The 20696-nt window shown below is 37.2% G+C and overlaps 1 protein-coding gene across 2 annotated transcripts; it reads right to left on the reverse strand.

The window, feature by feature from the left end:
• Positions 1–820: 820 nt before the first annotated feature.
• Positions 821–14253, reverse strand: LOC105040691 (histone-lysine N-methyltransferase ATX4). Of its 2 annotated transcripts, XM_010917345.4 has the most exons (24): positions 14118–14253; positions 13028–14012; positions 12855–12910; positions 12565–12775; positions 12234–12347; positions 12023–12091; positions 11865–11930; positions 11641–11732; positions 11455–11547; positions 9983–10118; positions 9473–9560; positions 9240–9339; positions 8979–9103; positions 8528–8673; positions 8268–8372; positions 7797–7861; positions 7288–7489; positions 6603–6689; positions 6443–6499; positions 6271–6360; positions 4730–4816; positions 1955–2029; positions 1755–1855; positions 821–1168 (listed from the first exon to the last, which is right to left on the reverse strand). In XM_010917345.4, the coding sequence occupies exons 2-24, from the start codon at positions 13964–13966 to the stop codon at positions 1078–1080; spliced, it is 3195 nt and encodes a 1064-aa protein (XP_010915647.1). In that variant the 5' UTR covers positions 13967–14012; positions 14118–14253; the 3' UTR covers positions 821–1077. The 2 variants fall into 2 exon arrangements, with proteins under 2 accessions (XP_010915647.1, XP_029119084.1); XM_029263251.2 differs by having other exon boundaries at positions 13028–14169.
• Positions 14254–20696: the final 6443 nt, after the last annotated feature.

Here is a 20696-nt window from a genome sequence, read left to right on the forward strand (position 1 = left end):
TTTTATTTTTTTTATTTAAAATTTTAAATAATAAAAATATTTTTTTCTTCCAAAAAAAATTATGACATCTTGTGTTGATATTATAGCATTCTATATTAAAATTATGATTTTCTGTACATGATATCATAATTTTTTCACAGGATGTCATAAAAAAAGAAAGATATTTTCGTTGTGAAAAAATTTATGATAAAAATACCTTTCCCTCTTTAAAATAAAAATTTTTTCATGACGAAAATATTCTTTCCTCTTTATGATATTCTGTGAAAAAAATTATGACAAAAAACATAATTTCAACGCAGGATGCTATAGTATCCGCATTGGTGTTATAATTTTTTAAAAAAAAAAATATTTTCATCATTCAAAATTTTAAACAAAAAAAGTGAACTGCAAAAATTAAATGAACGTTAGAAAGTGATGACTACGTGATCCAACCAAACAAGATGATGCGCTGCACCTTGAATTTCTTCACCACAGATGGTGTACAAAGAATTTTCCCCCACCACAATGTTCTGCATATTGGATGATATGGATGACTCAATCAATGCCCTTCCACGAACCCTCTCCACATTATAGATGCAAATGCCCAAGGCTGGCCTGTGGAGGTAACTACTATCTGATCTAATAAAGCTAATAAAACATTCAATTTACATCTTTTCCACAAGCCAACCAATTTTGAAACCCATGGAGTAGACACGCCATAAGCACTTTAGACAACGTTATCACCACTCACATCTAGTTTCCAAGGATACCAAGGAGGATCCCCACTTCTCCAACAAGTAAAAAAAAAGAAACCAAGGTGGATCTCCCAAAGACCAACAAGGAGGAAAAATGAAGAAATGCTTCATTGATAATAATCCTGTAGTTTGTACAAAGCAATTTACAATGGTGATACCCTTCTGAATGTCAGTAACCTCGAGAGAGAGCTTGATATTTATTAAACAATCTGAAAATAAAATACAGACTCATCTAACTTTAGCAAAGGAAAACCTCAATCACAAAAGAATGGCTTCCATGTCAAAGAATTAAATGGTAATATTGGCTTCCATGCCGAAGAATTAGATGGAAATATACAACTAATTAATTCATATATTTCCGGCAGTTTGGAGCTTTGCAGAGGCAGGGAACTTTGCATTCCTCAGCTTCATCAGGATCGAACAAGTAATCGTACCTACAGCAAGGAGGAAGACAACTGATTAGCCTAAAGATCATTATGGGACATATGACCACATAGGCAGAAGAGCGTGAATGAGACGGCGCGTTGTCTTGTAGATCACACGTCAAGCCGGTCATTCTATAAGAAATCTTGGAAAGAGTAGGAAAAAAAATTATGGCGTGAACACTAGCACTCATTTAATGTGCCATGAGTATTCTTTCATTTAAGATCAGCAGCTTCGAAATTTCATTGACTAAATCATAATGACTCGATAAGGGTCACACACACTGCCAAATCATGATATACATATGCAGAGGCAAGACATTTAGGACAAGACACATAAAAATGTAACTGTTGATCCACAGAGTGACCTACTGAATTAGTTAGCTCATAAAGAAAAGGCACTCGCCCGATTACATTTTATATTTCTTACTTCTAGTGACAATATCACTTTATCTAAACCCAAAGTTAAGGATCTTAAAAATGATTGAAGTTGTTTTCAGATTCCACAGTAGCAGGTCTGTTATATCTCAGGTGAAAGAATTTAGAGCCAAATTTAAACTAAGATTAGAGATTATAGAGGTAAGTCAAGAAGCAATACGTTAACTCCTCGCCTGCAGAAACATTCCTCTTGGCTATAAGTACAATCCGGCTCTGATCGTCACTGACACTCATTATTCTTGCATAGCAGTTGGGCATGCACTGCACCAAAAACCATTAAATGTCAGAATAGAGATAATTCCAGCAATCCGTTCTAACAAAATCTTAATAAAGGAAAAGGAAAATGCCGTCATGACTTACAGAATGGTTAATTAGACGTGCAATGTTTCCTTTATCTGTAGCATCAACCACCACTTCTTCACTGATTTTAAAAAGCTGCAAAAGAAAATAGATGGTACAATTATTCATAAAGAATGCATAACCTAAAGCCAATTTGTAGTAAACTATAAAAGATTCTCCAGAAAAGCTCTCCGTACTGCTTGCATGCACTCCAAACATATGCACATGGTCAAGATCAACAAGGGATTGTACATCATGTCTTAGCTAATCATCAGAGAAAGACATGAACAAACTTTTAGCCAATAGGGGTTTGGGCCAGTATCTTTATTATAAAATTATCAATATGAACCTTGCTGACTAATAAAAATAAAAAAGTGGAAAAGTTAAAAAATCTTGAAATGATAGATTCAAAAATAAGTTTCAAAGGGCGGAGACTGGTGATATTCCAGAATAGGCAAAGAAACTTCAAAAGGTGATATGGTATGCAACAATTTACTTCAATACTCCGTGACTAAATTGTGAGGAAGAAGTTGTACATAGAATTCAAGGACTTAGCCCATGATAGGCATAGTTGCAAACTTACAATATCATCTGAATCAGTGAGAAATTATTTTGTTTCATTAGATTATGGACTCCCGAAGCTTTAATTTGCTGAATGATTATCCTAATTATTTCTGCTATAAAATGATCCACAATCTTTTACTCATTCATCCATGATTTGTTCACAGTTACTCTTTGTACAATAATCAATTATATTAATGGTGCTGTTGTTGTTGGAGGTGTTGTTTCTACTGTTTGTTGCTGTTGCCTCTTGGATGTCTGCACAAATCAATTCATAAATGTAACCGTCAAAAATCTGTACAAAAGCAGCGGTCATGGATAAGGGGTTTGAAGCAAACGTGTTGGAGATGGCAAGCCTACATGACCGTCCATAGAAGATCTAGAGAACTACTGGGCCTCCCACCCAAGTGGTTATGGATAAGGGGTTTGAAGCAAAGGTATTGGAGATGGCACAGCCTACATGATTGTCCATAGAGGATCTAGAGAACTACTGGGCCTGCCACCCAAGGCTGCAAAACTGGAAAGAGAGACCGAATGCTACAGAGCTGAAGTACATATAGAAGCTTGCCTGATGGAAAGAGAATCTAGTAACATCAGAGGGAAGAATTACATCAAATAACTCAGCTCTCAGCAACCTAAAAAGTTAGTACGAGCCTTTTTCCATGGCAGTGCATAATCAGGATGTTAGAATCAGGAGTGACTTCTGGTGGAGAGGAGATTCCACAGGTGGGAAGAATATAATTTGATGAATTGGAGGGTTGGTCAAAGAAAAGAATTTAAAGGTCTTAAACTTGTTGATGCTACGGAAATGTGTCTCACCTGGCAGGAGAATTGTGACAGACGTTGGCAGATGAAAATGAGGCCTGGGTTGTGATTATCTCAAAATGGTATTGGAAAAGATACTCACAGGAAGCTTTTAAATGCATAAGTAGAGTGAGGGTATCAGAATTTTAGAAGAGTAATAAAAAAATGCTTTTATTTTTCATTCTGGTACATAGGCAGTTTAGTATTTGGAAAACTCTTTCTGAAAGCATGCATAGACCGGTAAAGCTCCTTCAGGCCATCAATTTCCCTCTCTCTTGAATTGCTTAGAGCGGAGGCACAAATGGTGGAAGCACAATGAAGAGTCTGCTTGACGAATGAATTATACCTGAAGTTGAGAATACACATTGGCCAAAGAAGCAAATATGCTTCTACAATCCTGCAGCTCAGAAACTACAGCCAAATAGGTAGAAACGAGAATATCAAGAACTAGCACTGGAAGAAGGTTTGTTAGATTTTCAAAATTTTGGGTACTATCCCATATATACAAGATATGCCAGAGACTCTCCATTGAAGGTAAGTGCTTTTGGTTGGCTGATGACTGATGACAGTTTAAACAAGGAAAATTCTTGCAGGAGAGCTGCTTATCTTGCAGTCAAACCAGGTGAAACAGTGAATGATACTTCCCTACATGCCATTCAGCTGGCCCTTCAGGACCTTTTATGCTTCTTCATTGAGTGTAAACGTCACTGACAGAATGGAGACTGAGAACAAATTTTTAAAAAATAAATAAATAAATAAACATAGATGCATGCATGAGATGGCCAGGCCAGCTTTCTTCTGGAAGATTAGAGAAAGGAGGTATTCAAGGATTTTCCCTAAAAAGAAGACTGTTGTATTAGTTTCCCTGTTATCTGAACAAACTTTTTATGTGGGGCAAGAGCATCCAAACTAACTTTAATGTTAGGCAAGAGCATGACGAAAGAAACAAAGGAGTAAGTTCAGGGTGGAGTGCTGAATAATGAAGATACCATACAACTAGATGAGGCTTCTGATGAAGATATACCATATCAAGAATGAGAAGCTTGGAGTTAACTAGTTCTTGCTTTTTGTTTCAAGATAAAGCTGAAACCTTCTTTCAATTTGTGGACTATATGCATTAGCATGAGACTCCATTTTGGGTTTCTACAAAGAATGTTGGCACCAGATCTAGTTTTTCTATCTGTTCAATCTGAACCTCGCTTTCAGTTTTTGCTTCTTCTTAGACCTTAGAAATAAAACAGGTGGAATCTGCATGTTTGCTCAACAAAATGTGAAAGCATGCAAGCACAAATTTGTATACACACAGGCAAAGATGCAGACATATGTAAAATAACAATTAACAAGCCAATAATTCAACATAAGTTCATTCTTCATCAGAACTTTATGTTGCATAAAGAACAGAGCCAGAAAGCTAGATGTGGGATGACTCACATAACAATCCTTTTTTTCCAGCCGATAACGTGCTTCCCTTAGATCTGCAACACTGCGTCTTACCTGCTCACCACGATATTCAACCACCTGAATATAATATTAGGTTTGTTAGGTCCAATTTAAGAAATCAAGGGTATTTCGTTTATTCATATGTGACTAAGCAAGCATTTTGCAAACCTATCGTCTTCTTCCAAATTATAATTGACAACACATGTAATTTTACAGGAATCTAACATAACATCAGTATAAACAAATAGAAAGAACAAAAGAGTTGCAGATGATATGGTTCAGAAAGGTAAATGGACTATTGAAGCATATGTATCCATATATGTGCATGTCATCTCCATATGCATTCAATTCATTCATAGTGGGTCAGTGAGGATATGTTGTGATGGTGGTGCTGGGATGTGTGATCAGGTGGCTACCATTATGGGCAGACATTGGGCAGGTGCAGTTGGCTTAAATCTAAAACTTCCAGCATGGACAATCATAAGCGTCCCAATAATGATGTGTCTGGATCTTCAAATCTAAAAATTTTCACACAAGATGAACATAAGCAATTCCGTGTTGCAGTCCAGCTCCATCTTTTCAGATAATTCTAGGTGGCCTCTTCTAACTTGAGAGCAGAAGTGGAAACTTTGTTTAGGGAACAAGAAGCATCAGGTGAGTATGCAATTGAAAGCTTAGACTCCAGAGTGAACGGAGTGATAGAGAGAAATGCATAATACTCGGAATACATTATAGATCTTTGGTCATGTAAGGGAAGATGTTAGTCCCAAGAATTTTTGAATTAGATCCTTAACCAGTTGGCCGATGCTCAACCCCCTACTTCTCTTTTCTCCAAAAAAAAGAGAAGGAGAAAGGTGGTTCAGAATCTATTTTCTACCGAGAAGATGAAAGTACGAGCTGTTCCCTCTCTTCTACTACATGAACAAGGCAAATGATTCCCAAACCTCTGTTCATCTTTTCTCCAGAAAAGAGGAGAAAGGCAGTTCAGAATATATTTTCCATAAAGAAGATGAAAGTACTGAGCCGTTCCCCTCTATTCTACTACATGTACAAGGCAAATGATTCTCATAAGCAAAAAAAAATGACCGTTATTGATCCTTAAAACTGCACAGCGAAAAAAAAAATTCCTCTTCAGTATACAATGCAGCATGAACTTTTACTTGACAATGTACACACTTATAAGATGATTTATCTTTTCTAGAACAACTTAGCCTGCAACTAAGATAATTTAACTACAGTCCAGTCATAAATGAGAGTATTATGATCTCAAAAGATAGCAGCAGAACAATAACATCATATACAAATGAATCATAATATTGTTCGGCAATGAGCAGCAAGCTTCTACACCATCCTAGAAGGTCTGATCAACAGATTAAAGGTTTCAAACAAATTTCATGCTTAATTACATGATCTGTGCCTAGTCCACAACACTGAATCAACTGATATAGCTTGAGGCACAAAATCAAAATGTTATCTAAAATTTTTAATTTTAACAAAAAAATTTCTGAGCACTTTGCAGTTCAAAGTAGTACCATTTCCCCTTCCTGAATGTTCCGATGGGCAAAGAGCCCCCATCCATGTATTCCAGACTTACCAAAGCAGACCCTACCATGCTCAGTCGACTGGAGGCATAAGGAAACAAAATAGTAATGAGAATAAAAAGTTGTGATAGTGAAAGAAAATGTAGATGAAGAAGAAATTTGCCTGCAAGTATTTAAGGCGTTCCCTGAATGTCGAAAATGATTTAGGATCCTTCTCATCCTGTTCACAAGATCAAAGAAGTGTCTTAAAATTTCCATGAATTATTATTCTCTAAATCAAAAGGATCTGAAGATTATAACATGTGTATTGAACAGGAAATTACCCTAGGTGCATTCAAATTTTCAATTGCATCCACAGGATGGTGGCAAGGCCCCATCAAATGGTGGGCAATAGCCTCCTCTTGTTTTCTCTGAAAAGCAAATAAACAATTTAATATAGGTAGAGAAGAACAGACAGTGATATAAGAAAGTAAAAATAGAAATAGACCTGCAACATTAACCAACACAAAACAAGAATACAGAAACTCCATCTTCATAGCATTAAATGTTAGCCAAAATATTCAAAAAATATTGAAATACATTGAGAGGAGTTGATATGATAAGTCCAAACATGCTTATGTTCTCCAGATGTGATGCCCCATGTAACAAATGAAGATTATGATGAGATTTGCATGGTCTCAGGAAAAAGGTAGCAACCTATCTATGTCTGTTTTACTAAAGTTATATTTACCAGTACAAGAATTTACAATCAAATGACAATAAGGTTGCAAAGTGACAGACTCAACAAGGTCCAGAAACCACAATCTTTATCAAGGAGGGGAGATAAAATGAACAATGTGTAACCATGTTAAAAATTGCCATAAGAGCATTATTATTAAGTGTTCAGCCTTTTAAAGGACATCTGAATGATTTAAACACTCAGATATTGGAATTTATAGATCCAATTTCCCAAACAAAAAGTGCTTCTGGATTGACAAGAAATCAAGAATAAGATCTCCGGTAATATACCTTAGTTTCTGTCCTTTTGTAAATCTGGCACCTTGCAGCAGATGAAGATTCAGAAGGTGAAGTAGGTGGGGCAGCATCCAGGGTGATGTCCTTCCTAATCAGTCTGGAACCTGTCTGCTTCTCACTATTCTGGAGCAAATTTTTGGTAGAGAAGACACCTGCTGGCGTCTGCACAACCAAGACAGTATCTGGGTTTGGAGCCCTGCACAGAAAACGGTAAACTCATCATGGTTGAAATATGACGTTCAGAAAATTCCAATAACTCCAATTTTAACTGGAGGCTTTATACATTGCCATGCAAGGATAGCAGCAGAAGCATGCTACTTTTTAATATCAATGCAAACAAGCACTCCCAGCAGTACTGTACAAAATGAAATGCAATGGAGTATTCAACATCCAGAGATCGCTCTTCATCAATCTCAGAAGAGTGCAGAAAAGACCACATGGGAGGTGCAAACAGCCATAAGAAAGATTTTATTTACAAAATATCGTGATCCAGAAAATATTACCTGTGGTATGCACAATATGAGACCATTTTTGTTATCTGTTTCCCATTTCTTTCTAAGCAGTGCAGCTGCAATTGCCAAAGCAAATGTAAGTTCAATCATCCTTTTCCACTAGTTATCAACAAGAAGACATAGTAACAGGGGGGAAACATAAAATGATGATCCAACATTTACATTGTAATTTACAAGACCATGCATAATCACCATGCTAATGAATCATAGCTCAATGACTTGCACATTGAACACTAGGAGTTCAGGGTCTAAATCACCACGACATAAAAATGAAAAGCCTTACAAGAGTGTTTGAGAAAAATTGTCGGAGGAATCAAAGTTTATCATGATTTTTTGTCAGATGCTTTGACAAACCCAAGAAGAGAGTTGAATAATTTCCCTTTAACTTACAGTTCCAATAATTTTGTTAGCATTTTCAAAATATGATATGTTTGTCATTAATTCACCATGATCAGTCCATACCTCCATGCGATACCCTGCTCTTGATGCACACATTGCATGATAATAAGTGGAACATTTGCAGCATTTTGTGCAGGCACCATGCATCTGCTTACATATCACACATGTCTGCAGGAGCAATGAAAGCAAAATCAGTAATTTAATCATCTTATTTCAAAACTATAAGCTCTGAAATTGTATTGGAAAGTTGGCACGTTATATTTGTAGAAAACTACATAGGACAATTATTAAAAAGATGATATCAACCACAATAACATCTTAACCTTAGTAAATGATTGTGGAGAAATGTTCAATATGCCAACAGCAGGCTCCATGGTTTCATCACTAGAGAAAGAAACTTCTGGCTGAAACCAGGCACATGTAACATGGACCCATAAAGAATCAACATCTGTTGGCTTTAAAGCACCCCCTAAGAAATAAAACAGGCAAAGTTATTAAGATCATATGTACTCATAACGGAAATAGAACACACGGCAAAATCACCAACTAAATAGACAGTGAAGCAACTGAATCATTGATAAATTCAATAACTAAACATAGGACATGTAACAGGATTTTCACATGGAAATTAAGATAGAAACTAGATATAACTTGTTCAGTTTGTATTGCAGAGGCATCTGTTTATAGCAGTGAAAAGACATTTGATTATAACAGATGAATAATACAAACATAGTAAGATGGAAAGGCAGCAGTCCCATTTATTTCAAAAAATACCTTTTACAGGGCAAAGACAGCACTCCCATTGATGCAGAGGCAGTTCACATGCTCTGCAAACCCAAGATGTGAAATCTCGTACATTTCGTGCTCCATAACATTCTTGGTGGACAGCTATTTGGCATCTGAAAATTATACAAATTTGACTGTAAATTATCTACAAGCATTCTATCATGATCTTTTTAACTTTAGCCTGCACCCCAAGAAAAGAAATAGTGGCAGAGTCAGCTAACAACCCGGATGATGAAAATGATTATCTACCTGTTGCAGATAATGATTTTATTGTAATCCCAATCTTCAACCCATCTGCAGACTGCACATCGTTCTGTTGTCCATTTAGCGTACACTGGATCATATAGTTCTGTCAAGAAAAAACCACAGCCATGATTATTTTGCCTAGTAATGATTTCTAGGAGTGAGACAGGCACATGTGTAGCAATTGCTAACACAAGTTGCTAAATTAGAAGAGCAGCGACATTTGAGAAGTGTTATACCCTGCAGCAATGCTATAAGCTTCTGTTTCCTTACTTTTGGGGGTAAGCATTTAGCATGGTTTGCAGAAGACCCACCATATTGTTCAATCTGCAGGATACCATGATCAAAGTTAACACGCAAAGCAAGATACTAGATTCTCAATTATAAGAACATTTCATTCAGCAAAACTCTACTTTTACACCAACTGGAGAGAGAAACATATCTTGAGAAATATTTTTATTCTTCAAAGAATTGTAGTGATGTAGAAACCAAATATATAAAAATAACAGTACTATAAATAACCAGCATAAAATGATTAAGAGCTCTGAGTAGAGATTACATCCAACTCTTATGGTCATGGATTCTGCTTGAAGGAGCTAATTTACAAGTTATGAGATGCTCATCTAAAGAAAAAGCTGAGCTAGAAACAAGCATGCAATGCTTTCCCAGAAAAAAGAAAAAAAGAATGATGATCCCTGGAAGCTGTAAACTTAATCAGAAAATAGACCATATCTTTATCAAATACAAACCCATTTTCCCAGTGGCAGCATTGTACTTTTGACTTTAACACTAATCTTCCAATTTTTACTTCTAGAACCTGTATGCCGTTCCCACTCACAAAGTGTTGACTTCTTCGTCTTGCATGAGCCACACTGACATAAAACCCTGCAAAACAGATTTAAACATTGATAGTTAATACACCGCTATGTAAGATACATAAATTTGTAAAAAAAACAATGAGTAATTGAACAAATATATTTGACCAGATTCTGCGATAAAGACTACCAGACAAGTCCAAGTCATCCAATAATCTGATAAACCCTTCCAAGAATGACAAATTAATAGGATGGGAAAATCATAATCATATTACATCCCACACAATTTTGATCAGCTGTGCGAGTTCATCTTCGATGTTTATAGCCATGAAGAATTAATAACTACATCAAAGAAAGTTAAATTTTGAATTCCATTAGCCCACTACTTCCATCAAGACCCTCCTATTTGATCTATATTAACAAAACCTTGCATCATAGCAGCCCCTATAGTGCATGCACCTTGCCACAAACATATTGCATGAAATCATGTCTGCTTCAATTCATCCACGATGCTGGGCTTCCTCAAAATCAGATGTGCCTCAACTTAGTTCAACATTGAAACTTGAGAAACATGAATTGGAAGTAAGCTCCACATTGAAACTTGAGAAGAAAGCAGCTCCACATTGAAACTCGAGAAGAAAGCAATGGAAATAATATATGTACATGAGAGAAACAAAGCACATCCATCCTAAAACAGACAGTGGTGCCCAGAGACGCTGAAAGTGTGTGATCTTATGCATGCTCGTGAAGAAATCCATGGGTACCTTGGTAGACAAGACGTAAGTGATAAAGTACGAGAAGGGGAAAAAAAGAGCAAAGTAATGATCAATTTATACAAGAACAACATGGTCAGGTCATGAATCACCAAATTCATGGCTATCTTATACTAGTTTAATAAACAGATTTTATGCAATAAAGCTGCTGTCGTATATTTCCTGTTTGCTGATTCCAAACTGCACTCAAGGCCAAGATTTTAGTTGTCCTTTTTTTTCCTCAAAGTCAGAGATTTCATTTTATTGACAAAGAAGACAAAAAAAAAAAACTTTTCCTATCCAAGATTACCAATTACCTTATTAAATAAGGATCTCATGCTAGGTTAGTCCACCTATATTCTAAGTGTTTGATACATGAAAAAGGTGATGACTGCCCCAACCTAAATTAATAGAGACTGCATACTGCCAGAACTAAACCAACCAGTGTTAATGAAAAAAAAATATAACTGATCATGGCAACAGAAAATATAATTAACAATCTAATTAGCCTGCCAATACATATGTCAAACCGGCATAATAGAAAAGAAACCATGTAATATTAAGTAACAATATGTCTTATTTAATTCATCCCTTGCCAAGAAAGAGTTATCTATATTTTGTCTTAATACAAGTCAACAAAGTTTTGATGCTTACACATGCTGCTCTGGTAAATATATCCCTTCAATACCACAACAACAAACAATCATCTTCTCAGGAAGTCTGTGTTGCAAACTGCTGCTCTCACATCTGTTCAGAAGGCAAGCATCATTAGTTATAATCAGTAGGTACATCTAATATTACAGTCCCAATGACTAAGGATCTGGAAGAACGATGTAGTACCTAACTGTTGAATGCTTTTTCTCTGTATCAGATAATTTAAAATGAAACTTTGGCTTGCAATCAGGGCAAAAGTAATCAGTGTTTTCCAGATCCTACAAAAATAACATACTCTATCAGTGAAAACCACACTCATGCTCAAGACAGCACAAATTTGAAGAAAAAATAAAAAGTTGTCAAATTATGATTGAAACATTACTAAAGCAAGATTAAGGAAAAAAACATACCTTCAGGCTACCGCATGTTTTGTCACATTCTACATGAACCCAAACTTGACATCCATCACAACAAACCTAATTTGGAAGTCCAAATAAAAGCCTTGTCAACTTTTATTCAGTGGAGGATAAATAACAAATAAATTCACTCATGAGGTACATCTTATTACCCAATTTCCACCATCTGTGTGATGCCAAATTTTCTTGCATATACCACAATACTGTTTGGACTTTAGAAGCTGCAAAAGAGCAAAGTACACAGTTGTAAATATTGTACAACTTTTTAGGCAAGGTATACAAGCAACACTAGCAGTCCAGCTGCTAACTGGACTTAAAAGATTGCACTAAAAGAAGCCATCATTGGAGCATATTAATACAAACCTTAGCACAATGTCTACATAGTAATTGTTCTGAATCATGTTTCATTTTCTTTGCACTTTTAGAAGGAAGACTCAACCCACAACTTTCGCAATGAGGTCCTGATTTCTTTACAGCCTACAAAGAAAACTGAAACAATTACATTTACATAATTCAAAAAAAAAAGTCCTTGTAAACCAATTTTTTATTGCTGCACACAGAAATGAAACCGCAAAAACAAAAAGAAAATGCTAGAAATTCATGAAATTCGATATTGAAATGAAATATATACCCAACATCCTAATGTTCTCAAAATCACAGTAGGTCCTCTGGGTTACCCATAAAAGAAATGTACCTGAATCTGTGATTGACATTCCTGATCATGGTTCGAATCAGTGGCCTCTTGTAGACATCCAGGGACGGATTGATTATAAGCAGGCTGCCCAGCTGTATTCATCCCATCCATCTGAATTCCAAAGAAACCATGCTCAGCTAAGAAAGCCTCCTCGATAGCCATCCTAAAATTGCTAGACTTGCTCTTGTACAATTGAGTTTGGCCCTGAAACCTGCAATAAAATTAGGTAATGTCCAGAAAGATCCACTTCAGAAGAAACTCTCTAATGTTTAAAACCTTGCAGTACAGACCTGTCTAGATAGTCTATAAATGGAAAGATCATTCCTTGCTTTACCCATGCATAATCCTGCACACAGTCAATTGCAGAAACAAGTGAAACAAGATCAAAAGCAAAATATGAATATCAGTGGTGAGTTTAAAAAATATCAAAAAGACGACTGGATACAAACATAAATCCGGTTACCCTTTCATTTCCATTTCCAGAGTACCCAAAAAACATCACGCAGAGAGCTCCTGGAATGCAGGAGTTCAGCACTACTTCGGGAGCTTGCTGCATTGGATCAATAACCATAGCAGGCCAAGCAGGGTACTTCTTCCCCGACTTCGCCCAAACTATATCACCCAAAACAAAATCTTCCAGCCAGTAGACATCCGCCTTCCGCTCAGCACTCTCCTTTCGAGGCATGCATTCCACTGCCACTTGCTCTGAACGACCAACCACTCGCTTCCCCACATAAGGTACTAAAGGTTGATATTTATCCTCCACTCCAACCAAACTTTCGTTAAGGGATGTAAGCGTGCTGTGAGAACTGGAGTACTTCTTGGCACTTAAATTTCGGCACGCCCGATAACAGTCTTCATCCTCCAGCAATGCAAACGAATTGGGCTCTACAGTAACAAAGGTGGCGCCTTTATAGCTCAAGCTCTGTTCTTGATCTGCAAGAACACCACCCACGTCATGGGAATCAGAGTCTGACGCCTTCCCCTTGGGTTTCTCCTTCTTCCAGGGGTCAATGAGGACCGAATCAGTGAACCGGGAAGGAAGCACCTGGATCCTCCCCCTTGATGTCCGCACAACGGGCGGCCGCGCCGCCGGCTCCCCCCCATCGCGGGACCCCGATTCCGCTTCGCCGGAGCAGGAGACCTCGGTACACCAGGACGACGCCACGGCAGCACTGCTCAGCTCCTCCCCTCGCCGGAACCCTCCGGCAACGTACGCTATCCCGGCGGCAGTGGAGACGTCTCCGATCATCTTAACCGGAAACGAGTCATCATCCTCCCTCCGCCGCTTCCGGCAGGTTTCTCCCGTCCCCTCGCCGTCGTCGTCGCAAACGGAGGCGCCCTCCACGTTGCAGGGCTTCAAGCTCGGCATTCGGGCTCTCGAACTCCGCTCAAATATCATCCTTCAAGAAACGGCACGAGAGACCCGAAATCCAGGACGAGAAACCCTAAATTCGGGACGAGATTGAGAAGAAAAAGAACCCTAAGAAACTTAGAATTCGAAAGAAAAACGAAGGAAAAAGAGATTACGAAGAAAGAGGGGAGAAAGAAACCCTAATTCTCTATTCCAAGGTTTTGGGGAGAATTTGGATGGGTTGATGGAACGAGAGAATACAGCTCCTCCTCCGCTTGGTTCTTCTATTTATTTATTGTTTTTATGTTTTTGTGGAGGTTTCGTGAACGCTTGGCTCCAAATCTAAATCTAGTCGAAGTCGGAAATTTCGAAAGCCGAGAGAGAGAGAGAGAGAGAGAGGGTGTGGCCGTGTGGGAGGTGCCGTAAGTATCGCGTGAGTTTGGGTACGGATCTAATTCGATGCTTATATATGCGTCGGTTGTGATGACCAGCTCCAGGGGAAGACCGGTGCTCGGATCCGAACGCCGTGGCTTTTTAGACACCCCTAATGGCGGGAAAGGGAAATCGGAGATGGAGGGAAGGGTAATTAAAGATGGAGGGAAGCAAATGGTGAAAGATAGTTGCGCTCCAGACGATTGCACTTCGAGTTCACATTTCCAAGTCAGTCTAGTTTGAGAGACTCTCCCGTTGTCAGCATGGCGGAGCTCTGTGATTGCAGAGGATCTGGAAGATGGGGAAGGAAACGCAGTGAAAGCATTCCTCTCTACTTGTTAAGCTTAACATATTGGACCACGGTAGTACGCATAGATTTGGAGACTTCTGAGCATCGAATGCTGAGAATTCAAAACTTGGTATCCCTGATGTCAAGTTCTTGGTCTATTAAGTTTGTTGTTTTTATAGCATGGATGACTTTGGGATGTTAGGTGAACTATCGCCTTAAGTTCTCCGTTGTTTGGTATTCATTTTGAAGATATTCTTAAGAGTCGTTTTCTTTTCTTCCTTCATATGTTATCTTCTCTGTTTCATTTGTAAGTACACCGTGGTAGTGAGCTTGCGCTGCTCCATCCATATGCAATGTCGCGTGAATTTGCAACGTGGGAGACCATGGTAGAACATATCTAGCTATTTGTCAGGGCTACGATGGGGTTAAGGTTCTCGGCTTTTTACTTCAAAAATGCAAAGAAGTTCCTTTCTTGTTTTCAATCGTTCAAAGTATATATAAAGTTCCCATTTAGGGCTTACCATACATAAAGAGTGATATGGCACATATTTGTATGCTTGTGACTACTGCTAACCTTGACAATCGACAAAGATCCTAATTTTGGCGTCAATTGATCTATCAACTGATCTGTGTAAATAATCAACAGCAATAAGTTATATGCCTCCAAATTAAAATACATTTTAGACGATTTAGATCTAATAAAAAGTAGTTGTAATCCTATGTATTTATAAGACACATTGCAGAATATTATATCTTGTTCCACATGCAGAGTAGCTGGCAAATAACCTTCACAATGAAGCTCCACAATGTGTGTAATGTGTGGGCAGTCAGTGGATACTTAAGACGCATGCTCACCTTCCTCGATAACCAGCATCAAACTCATATCATACAAAGAATACTCGAAATATCTCTAAATATATTTATTCTCGTGCTTATACTAATACTCTCATTTGTGCTATTATTCTTATTTTCTCAAATCTTTATTGTTCTTCAAAATTCTTATCTATCTAGACACCGGATTGTTTTCCATCAGACAAAATCCAGCAATCTATGATATTATTTTTTTTTTATTTTTTATGTTGGATCTTTAGCATTTAGCATTTCTCTTCATTTAAGCATAACCACAGCTGAACTTGCCGTTCATGAACTCATCCAACCTCTCAAACTAGAAGCTCATTCACTCTCTTTAGCGAGCTAGCCCAAACAGTTACAGCTTAAATTGTGTGGCCACATAGTTCCTACCAGGGGGGTAAAAAATGAAATAAATGTAATTATCAAAAAGCCACAAAATCTCGCGCATTTGTTGATTAGATAGCCCCGTCCTGGGCGAGCTTTATGTACTCTAGTGATGGGAAGCGGTGCCACGTAATGTTCTCTGAACTCCATTGCGTGTATCTAGGTCTAGTCACCTAGATTTTAGTGCATGAATCGCTGAAACTTTAGTGGGCCGCTTTGGCAGCAGGCGCAACGGCGCTGCATCCAGGTGTAAAGCTCTCCTCCCCTGGAAACGCGAGTGAAGTGCCTCTCTGGGTTTGCAGCCAGGTACGAACCAACCAACCAACCGGTATCCGCCTATAATCCAATTCGTGGACATTACATTGCGATGGAATCCACGGTTCGCACGTGTCTGCCCCTCGTTCGATCAAGGGGACTAGTGACGGAGGAATTCATCGTCAGTTATTAGAAGTCCTAGAAACGTCAGACTTCGGAGTTTATCTGCCACCGTGACTTGTGAGAAATTATAGAAGTAGAACTCGCCGAAGACCATGGATGGTGACGAGTTTTTATCGTACCTCAAAAGATGATGAGTTTTTATCTTGTAATTCGAAGCAACTTCGGGTCAGGAGACTTCTGTACCCGTGACTTGCTTGATGAGAGGTGGGAAAGTTAGGTGGCCGGCCTTTCTCAAACATACCACCTGCGTGGGTAGCTATCCAGTATTTGGCACGTCAACACATGAAGTGCATTTTATAGATGGATAGGGGTTGGATGTTTCATGCGAAAAAATGTTCCATCTTTTTATTTTCATGTACATCTATTGGGGGATAATCTGTTATCCAAATCGAAGACATGAGTCAGATATATCATGAAATTTATAGAACCGATGTCATAATATCATTGATGAATGTCCAACCTCAGAGACAAATACACCTCTTCAAACTCCTAGAAGGACTCTGAAAGAAGTCATTTGATATATAGCTTCAGACATCTCCGATCCTAACTTCAGCCCTTGATAATTTTTATATTCGGTGATCTTTCCAACCACAACATCAGAATCCGATCGATTCCGACTTCAGCCTCAAACCTAGACTCCACCAATCGATTCTAGTTTTTGCAACAGTTAACATCTGGATAGACCAATCTCTGACTTCGGCGATAGATAAACTTCAGACATAACCAACATTGATTTCTGTGAACACAACCAACCCCAGCCATTTCCTTCCTTCGGTGCCCATCTCCATCGGGCTGCATCGAAGCCTCCTTAATTAAAGCTGATCCAATACAACCTGCACCCTTATTTTCAAATTCAAAAGTGTCCGTGACACTTAGCTGGCTTCGAAACAGATAAGACAGATGTAATCATTCGATCTCAAAAATTTTGATTGAAAATCTCATCATACTGCACCCAAATTGGCCACGTAACATGTCCAAAATAGCTCTCTAGCCTTCGTTTACAAAAAAAACTCCAGGAGACCCCTATGGTACGCGTGTAAAATCTTTTTTAGCACTCATTCTCTTCTGTTTCTTCTGAGATTTGACTTAAGCATCCTAGGATCTCCGTCAGAACCAATTCCGATCAAGACTTACCTTGTAGATCTCTTTTTTGGAAGGATATGCCACCACTCCAGCTTTTCCGAGTAAGTCCTAGATTTCAGCAACAACAACATCCACTGTTGATTATGTAATGATTACTTCAAGATCCATACATATAGATGATTCAAGGGGTTCACAGTGCATTAAGAACTATGTGGAGTGCCATGCAATGGTCCATATTGTGAAAGGAAATCAATCATTCTTTCATATAAAAGATACTATCCGAACCTTTCATAAATAAAGCTCATTTTATATATAAGAATTTGAGATAAATCTTCAGCTCTACTTTCAACTTAAAAGTAGCTCCTCAAATGAGTTTAATAAAAAAATAGCTACAAATTTCAAATATAAATTGAAAGCAACTATTCATTTTTGACTGAAATTATCTTTATACCCTTATATCCTTTAAAATACTATAATATTATATTATCATAATGCAGTATTCCTTTACAATAAGACAGTATTACATTATATCAATATAGTATTTCTTTATAATAATGCAGTGTTGCTTTATTGTATTATATTAGTACAATATTCTTTTACAATAAGAAAATATTATATTATATTAGTATAATATTTTTTTATAATAATACAGTATTATTTTACTGTATTATATTAGTATAGTATTTCTTTATAATAAGGTCATATTACATTATCATAATGTAATATCACTATACAATAATGCAGTGTTGTTTTATAATAGTATAGTATAACTTTATAATAGTACAGTATTACTTTATAATAGTATAGTATTACTTTATTTATAGTATAATATTATTTTATAATAGTGCGGTATTATTTTATAATAGTACAGTGTTGCTTTATAGATGCAAGGGCAATTGGTCATTTTATCCTATTTGGATAGTTGCTTTTAAATTATATTTTAAATAGAGAAAATTTTTTATTAAAAATTTAGATGGACAGCTACTATTAAGTTGAAGCTCAATTGGATATTTCTCATTAATTTTTTCTTTTATATATGCATAACATTTCACCTATTAGATTTATTTGGATTAGATTCGATAAATACCCTTTGTTTTATTTCCATATGATAATCCCTTTTTCACTAGCAAGGAGGCCCAATTCTAGTAAATTGATGTGCATATAAATTATAAACCTAGGGCTTCACTTAAAAAGTACAAATATCTAAGATCTAAATAATTAATGTGGGGCCAAACGCATGCCTCTGCATGTACTTACATAAATTGTAAAGATTGAGAAAGATTAATTATGCAGAAAGACCGATTGTAAAGAGCACACCAACCAAATGCATGGTTGACACAGGACATTGGTGTGTTTTCCTCCCCTACTTGAAAGTCATCTGGAAAGCAAGCTGGAAAGCTGGCTCGGGTACCCCTGAGCTCTTAATGACAGCGTGATCTGAACTCTAGATCTCCGATAAAACAATTGAGAGATTTTACTACGTTGGTAGGCAAACGATTTTAAAACATTTCTTTGCAATGACTTGGTCTGCCACAATGTAAAATTAACCCATGTCCGAGGCATCACAATCCACACGTAATTATATGCCTAGGCATTTGTGAAGCTTATTATGCAGTATACCAAGCTGGCCAATGGACCTGACGTGGGAAAGTCCTGCTGCATCACTTTTGGTCATCTACCTCTATATGGCAGGAACTAATGACAATATAATAGGGCCAAGGACTTGATCCAATTGGTTCTTAGCTTGGCACAAAAATCTTGGAGAATGGACGTTATGCAAGGACTACCGTGACATCATTAGGAAGTAACTATGGGCTTCAATACCAATTGCAAAATGTCGAAAAGTGAAAAGCTCCACATCGATGGTTTGCTGTTTAAGGAGGTTCAAGATTGGTGTTTTATGCTACAAGTAGACTATGAATTGCACCGGCTCGATGAATCGCCCAAATATGCTAGTTTATTGTGCAAAACACCGAGCTCGCCAAGAGACCTAGCCTGTGGTAAAGCCCTCGTTCATCTCTTTGGGTCATTTCTGTACATCAGGCATCAGGCAAGAACTAAGGACGGCATATTAGGGTAAAAGATCGGATCCAATCAGCTCACAGCTTCCCACTAAAAGTTTGGAGAATGGATTTCATACTAGGACCATAATGACACTTTCATACGGGGACTAAGGTGACATATTAAAAAAGTAGCTACGGGTCACAATGCTAATACCAATTACAAAACTTGAAGGTTAAAAGGCTCCACGCTGAAGGTTAAAAAAATATAATTTCATATAAAAATATTTTTATTTTATTTCTGGATAGGGATCGCGTCGGCCATTTCTAATGGGTAGTCAGAGTCTGATGTTAATGGTATCTGCTACCTTGGACCAACATATTGCGATAGGACCAAAGGCTGTACTGAATCCAATACCAATGGGACACAATGGAAGCTGACTACTTTGCCATGATGGTGGATTGGATTCAAAGACTACCGAGGAGAGGAAACCGCGTATCCTTTTTTTGGCCGGTATCTTGAGATTATCGAGAGAGACTATATCTCTGGACATTAGGTATGTCTACCGGGGGATGAACAATACTGCTAACTAGTTCGCATCCTTTGCAGCAAAGCATCCATATCAGATCCTATGGATTGATTAGGAGATTCTTCTTAAAATTTTTATAATATTTTATTTTTTAATCTTCTCGACTGTATCTACAGTAAATTTGTATAAATATTCTATCTTAAAAAAAATATATAAAAAAAATTTTTGTACACCATGAGAGATGTAGAAAATTCGATATGGAGCGCAATGTCTTATTTGATTGATCCATATAATCATCACTTTCCAACGCGCATTTAATATTTTTAGATCATCTTTTTCGTTTAAAAATTTTGTATGATGAAAATACTTATGCCATTTGATTATGACATCCTTTCACAAAAATTATGACGTCCGTATTTTTTGAAAAAAATTATGAAATTCTTTCTTCAAAATTATGACACTCCTTCATAAAAATTATGACATCTTTGTGAAAGAGATGTATTATAATTTTTATAAAGGAGTGTCATAATTTTTATGAAGAGGTATCATAATTCTGTAAAGAAGGAGTATCATAATTTTGTGAATGGGTGCCATAATTTTTTTGAAAGAGAAGAAGTATCATGATTTTTGTGAAATAATATTATAATTTTTAAGAAGAATATTTTCATCATTCAAAATTTCAAACAAAAAAATAAAACTGCAGACATTAAATGTGTGTTGAAAAACAGTGGTTGCGTGGTCCAACAAGACGAAGCGGTGCGTTCTATATC

This window comes from Elaeis guineensis, chromosome 3 (assembly GCF_000442705.2).
Source record: "Elaeis guineensis isolate ETL-2024a chromosome 3, EG11, whole genome shotgun sequence".
NCBI classification, from domain to species: Eukaryota; Viridiplantae; Streptophyta; class Magnoliopsida; order Arecales; family Arecaceae; genus Elaeis; species Elaeis guineensis.

Excerpts from the sequence above, each read along its gene's own strand:
- LOC105040691 (XM_010917345.4), bottom strand. The coding sequence starts at position 13,966 with ATGATATTTGAGCGGAGTTCGAGAGCCCGAATGCCGAGCTTGAAGCCC. Across the intron at positions 7,862-8,267 it reads GAGCAGGGTATCGCATGGAG|CTGCACTGCTTAGAAAGAAA; the intron begins GTATGGACTGAT and ends TGGCAATTGCAG. Across the intron at positions 6,690-7,287 it reads ACAAAAGGACAGAAACTAAG|AGAAAACAAGAGGAGGCTAT; the intron begins GTATATTACCGG and ends TTTGCTTTTCAG.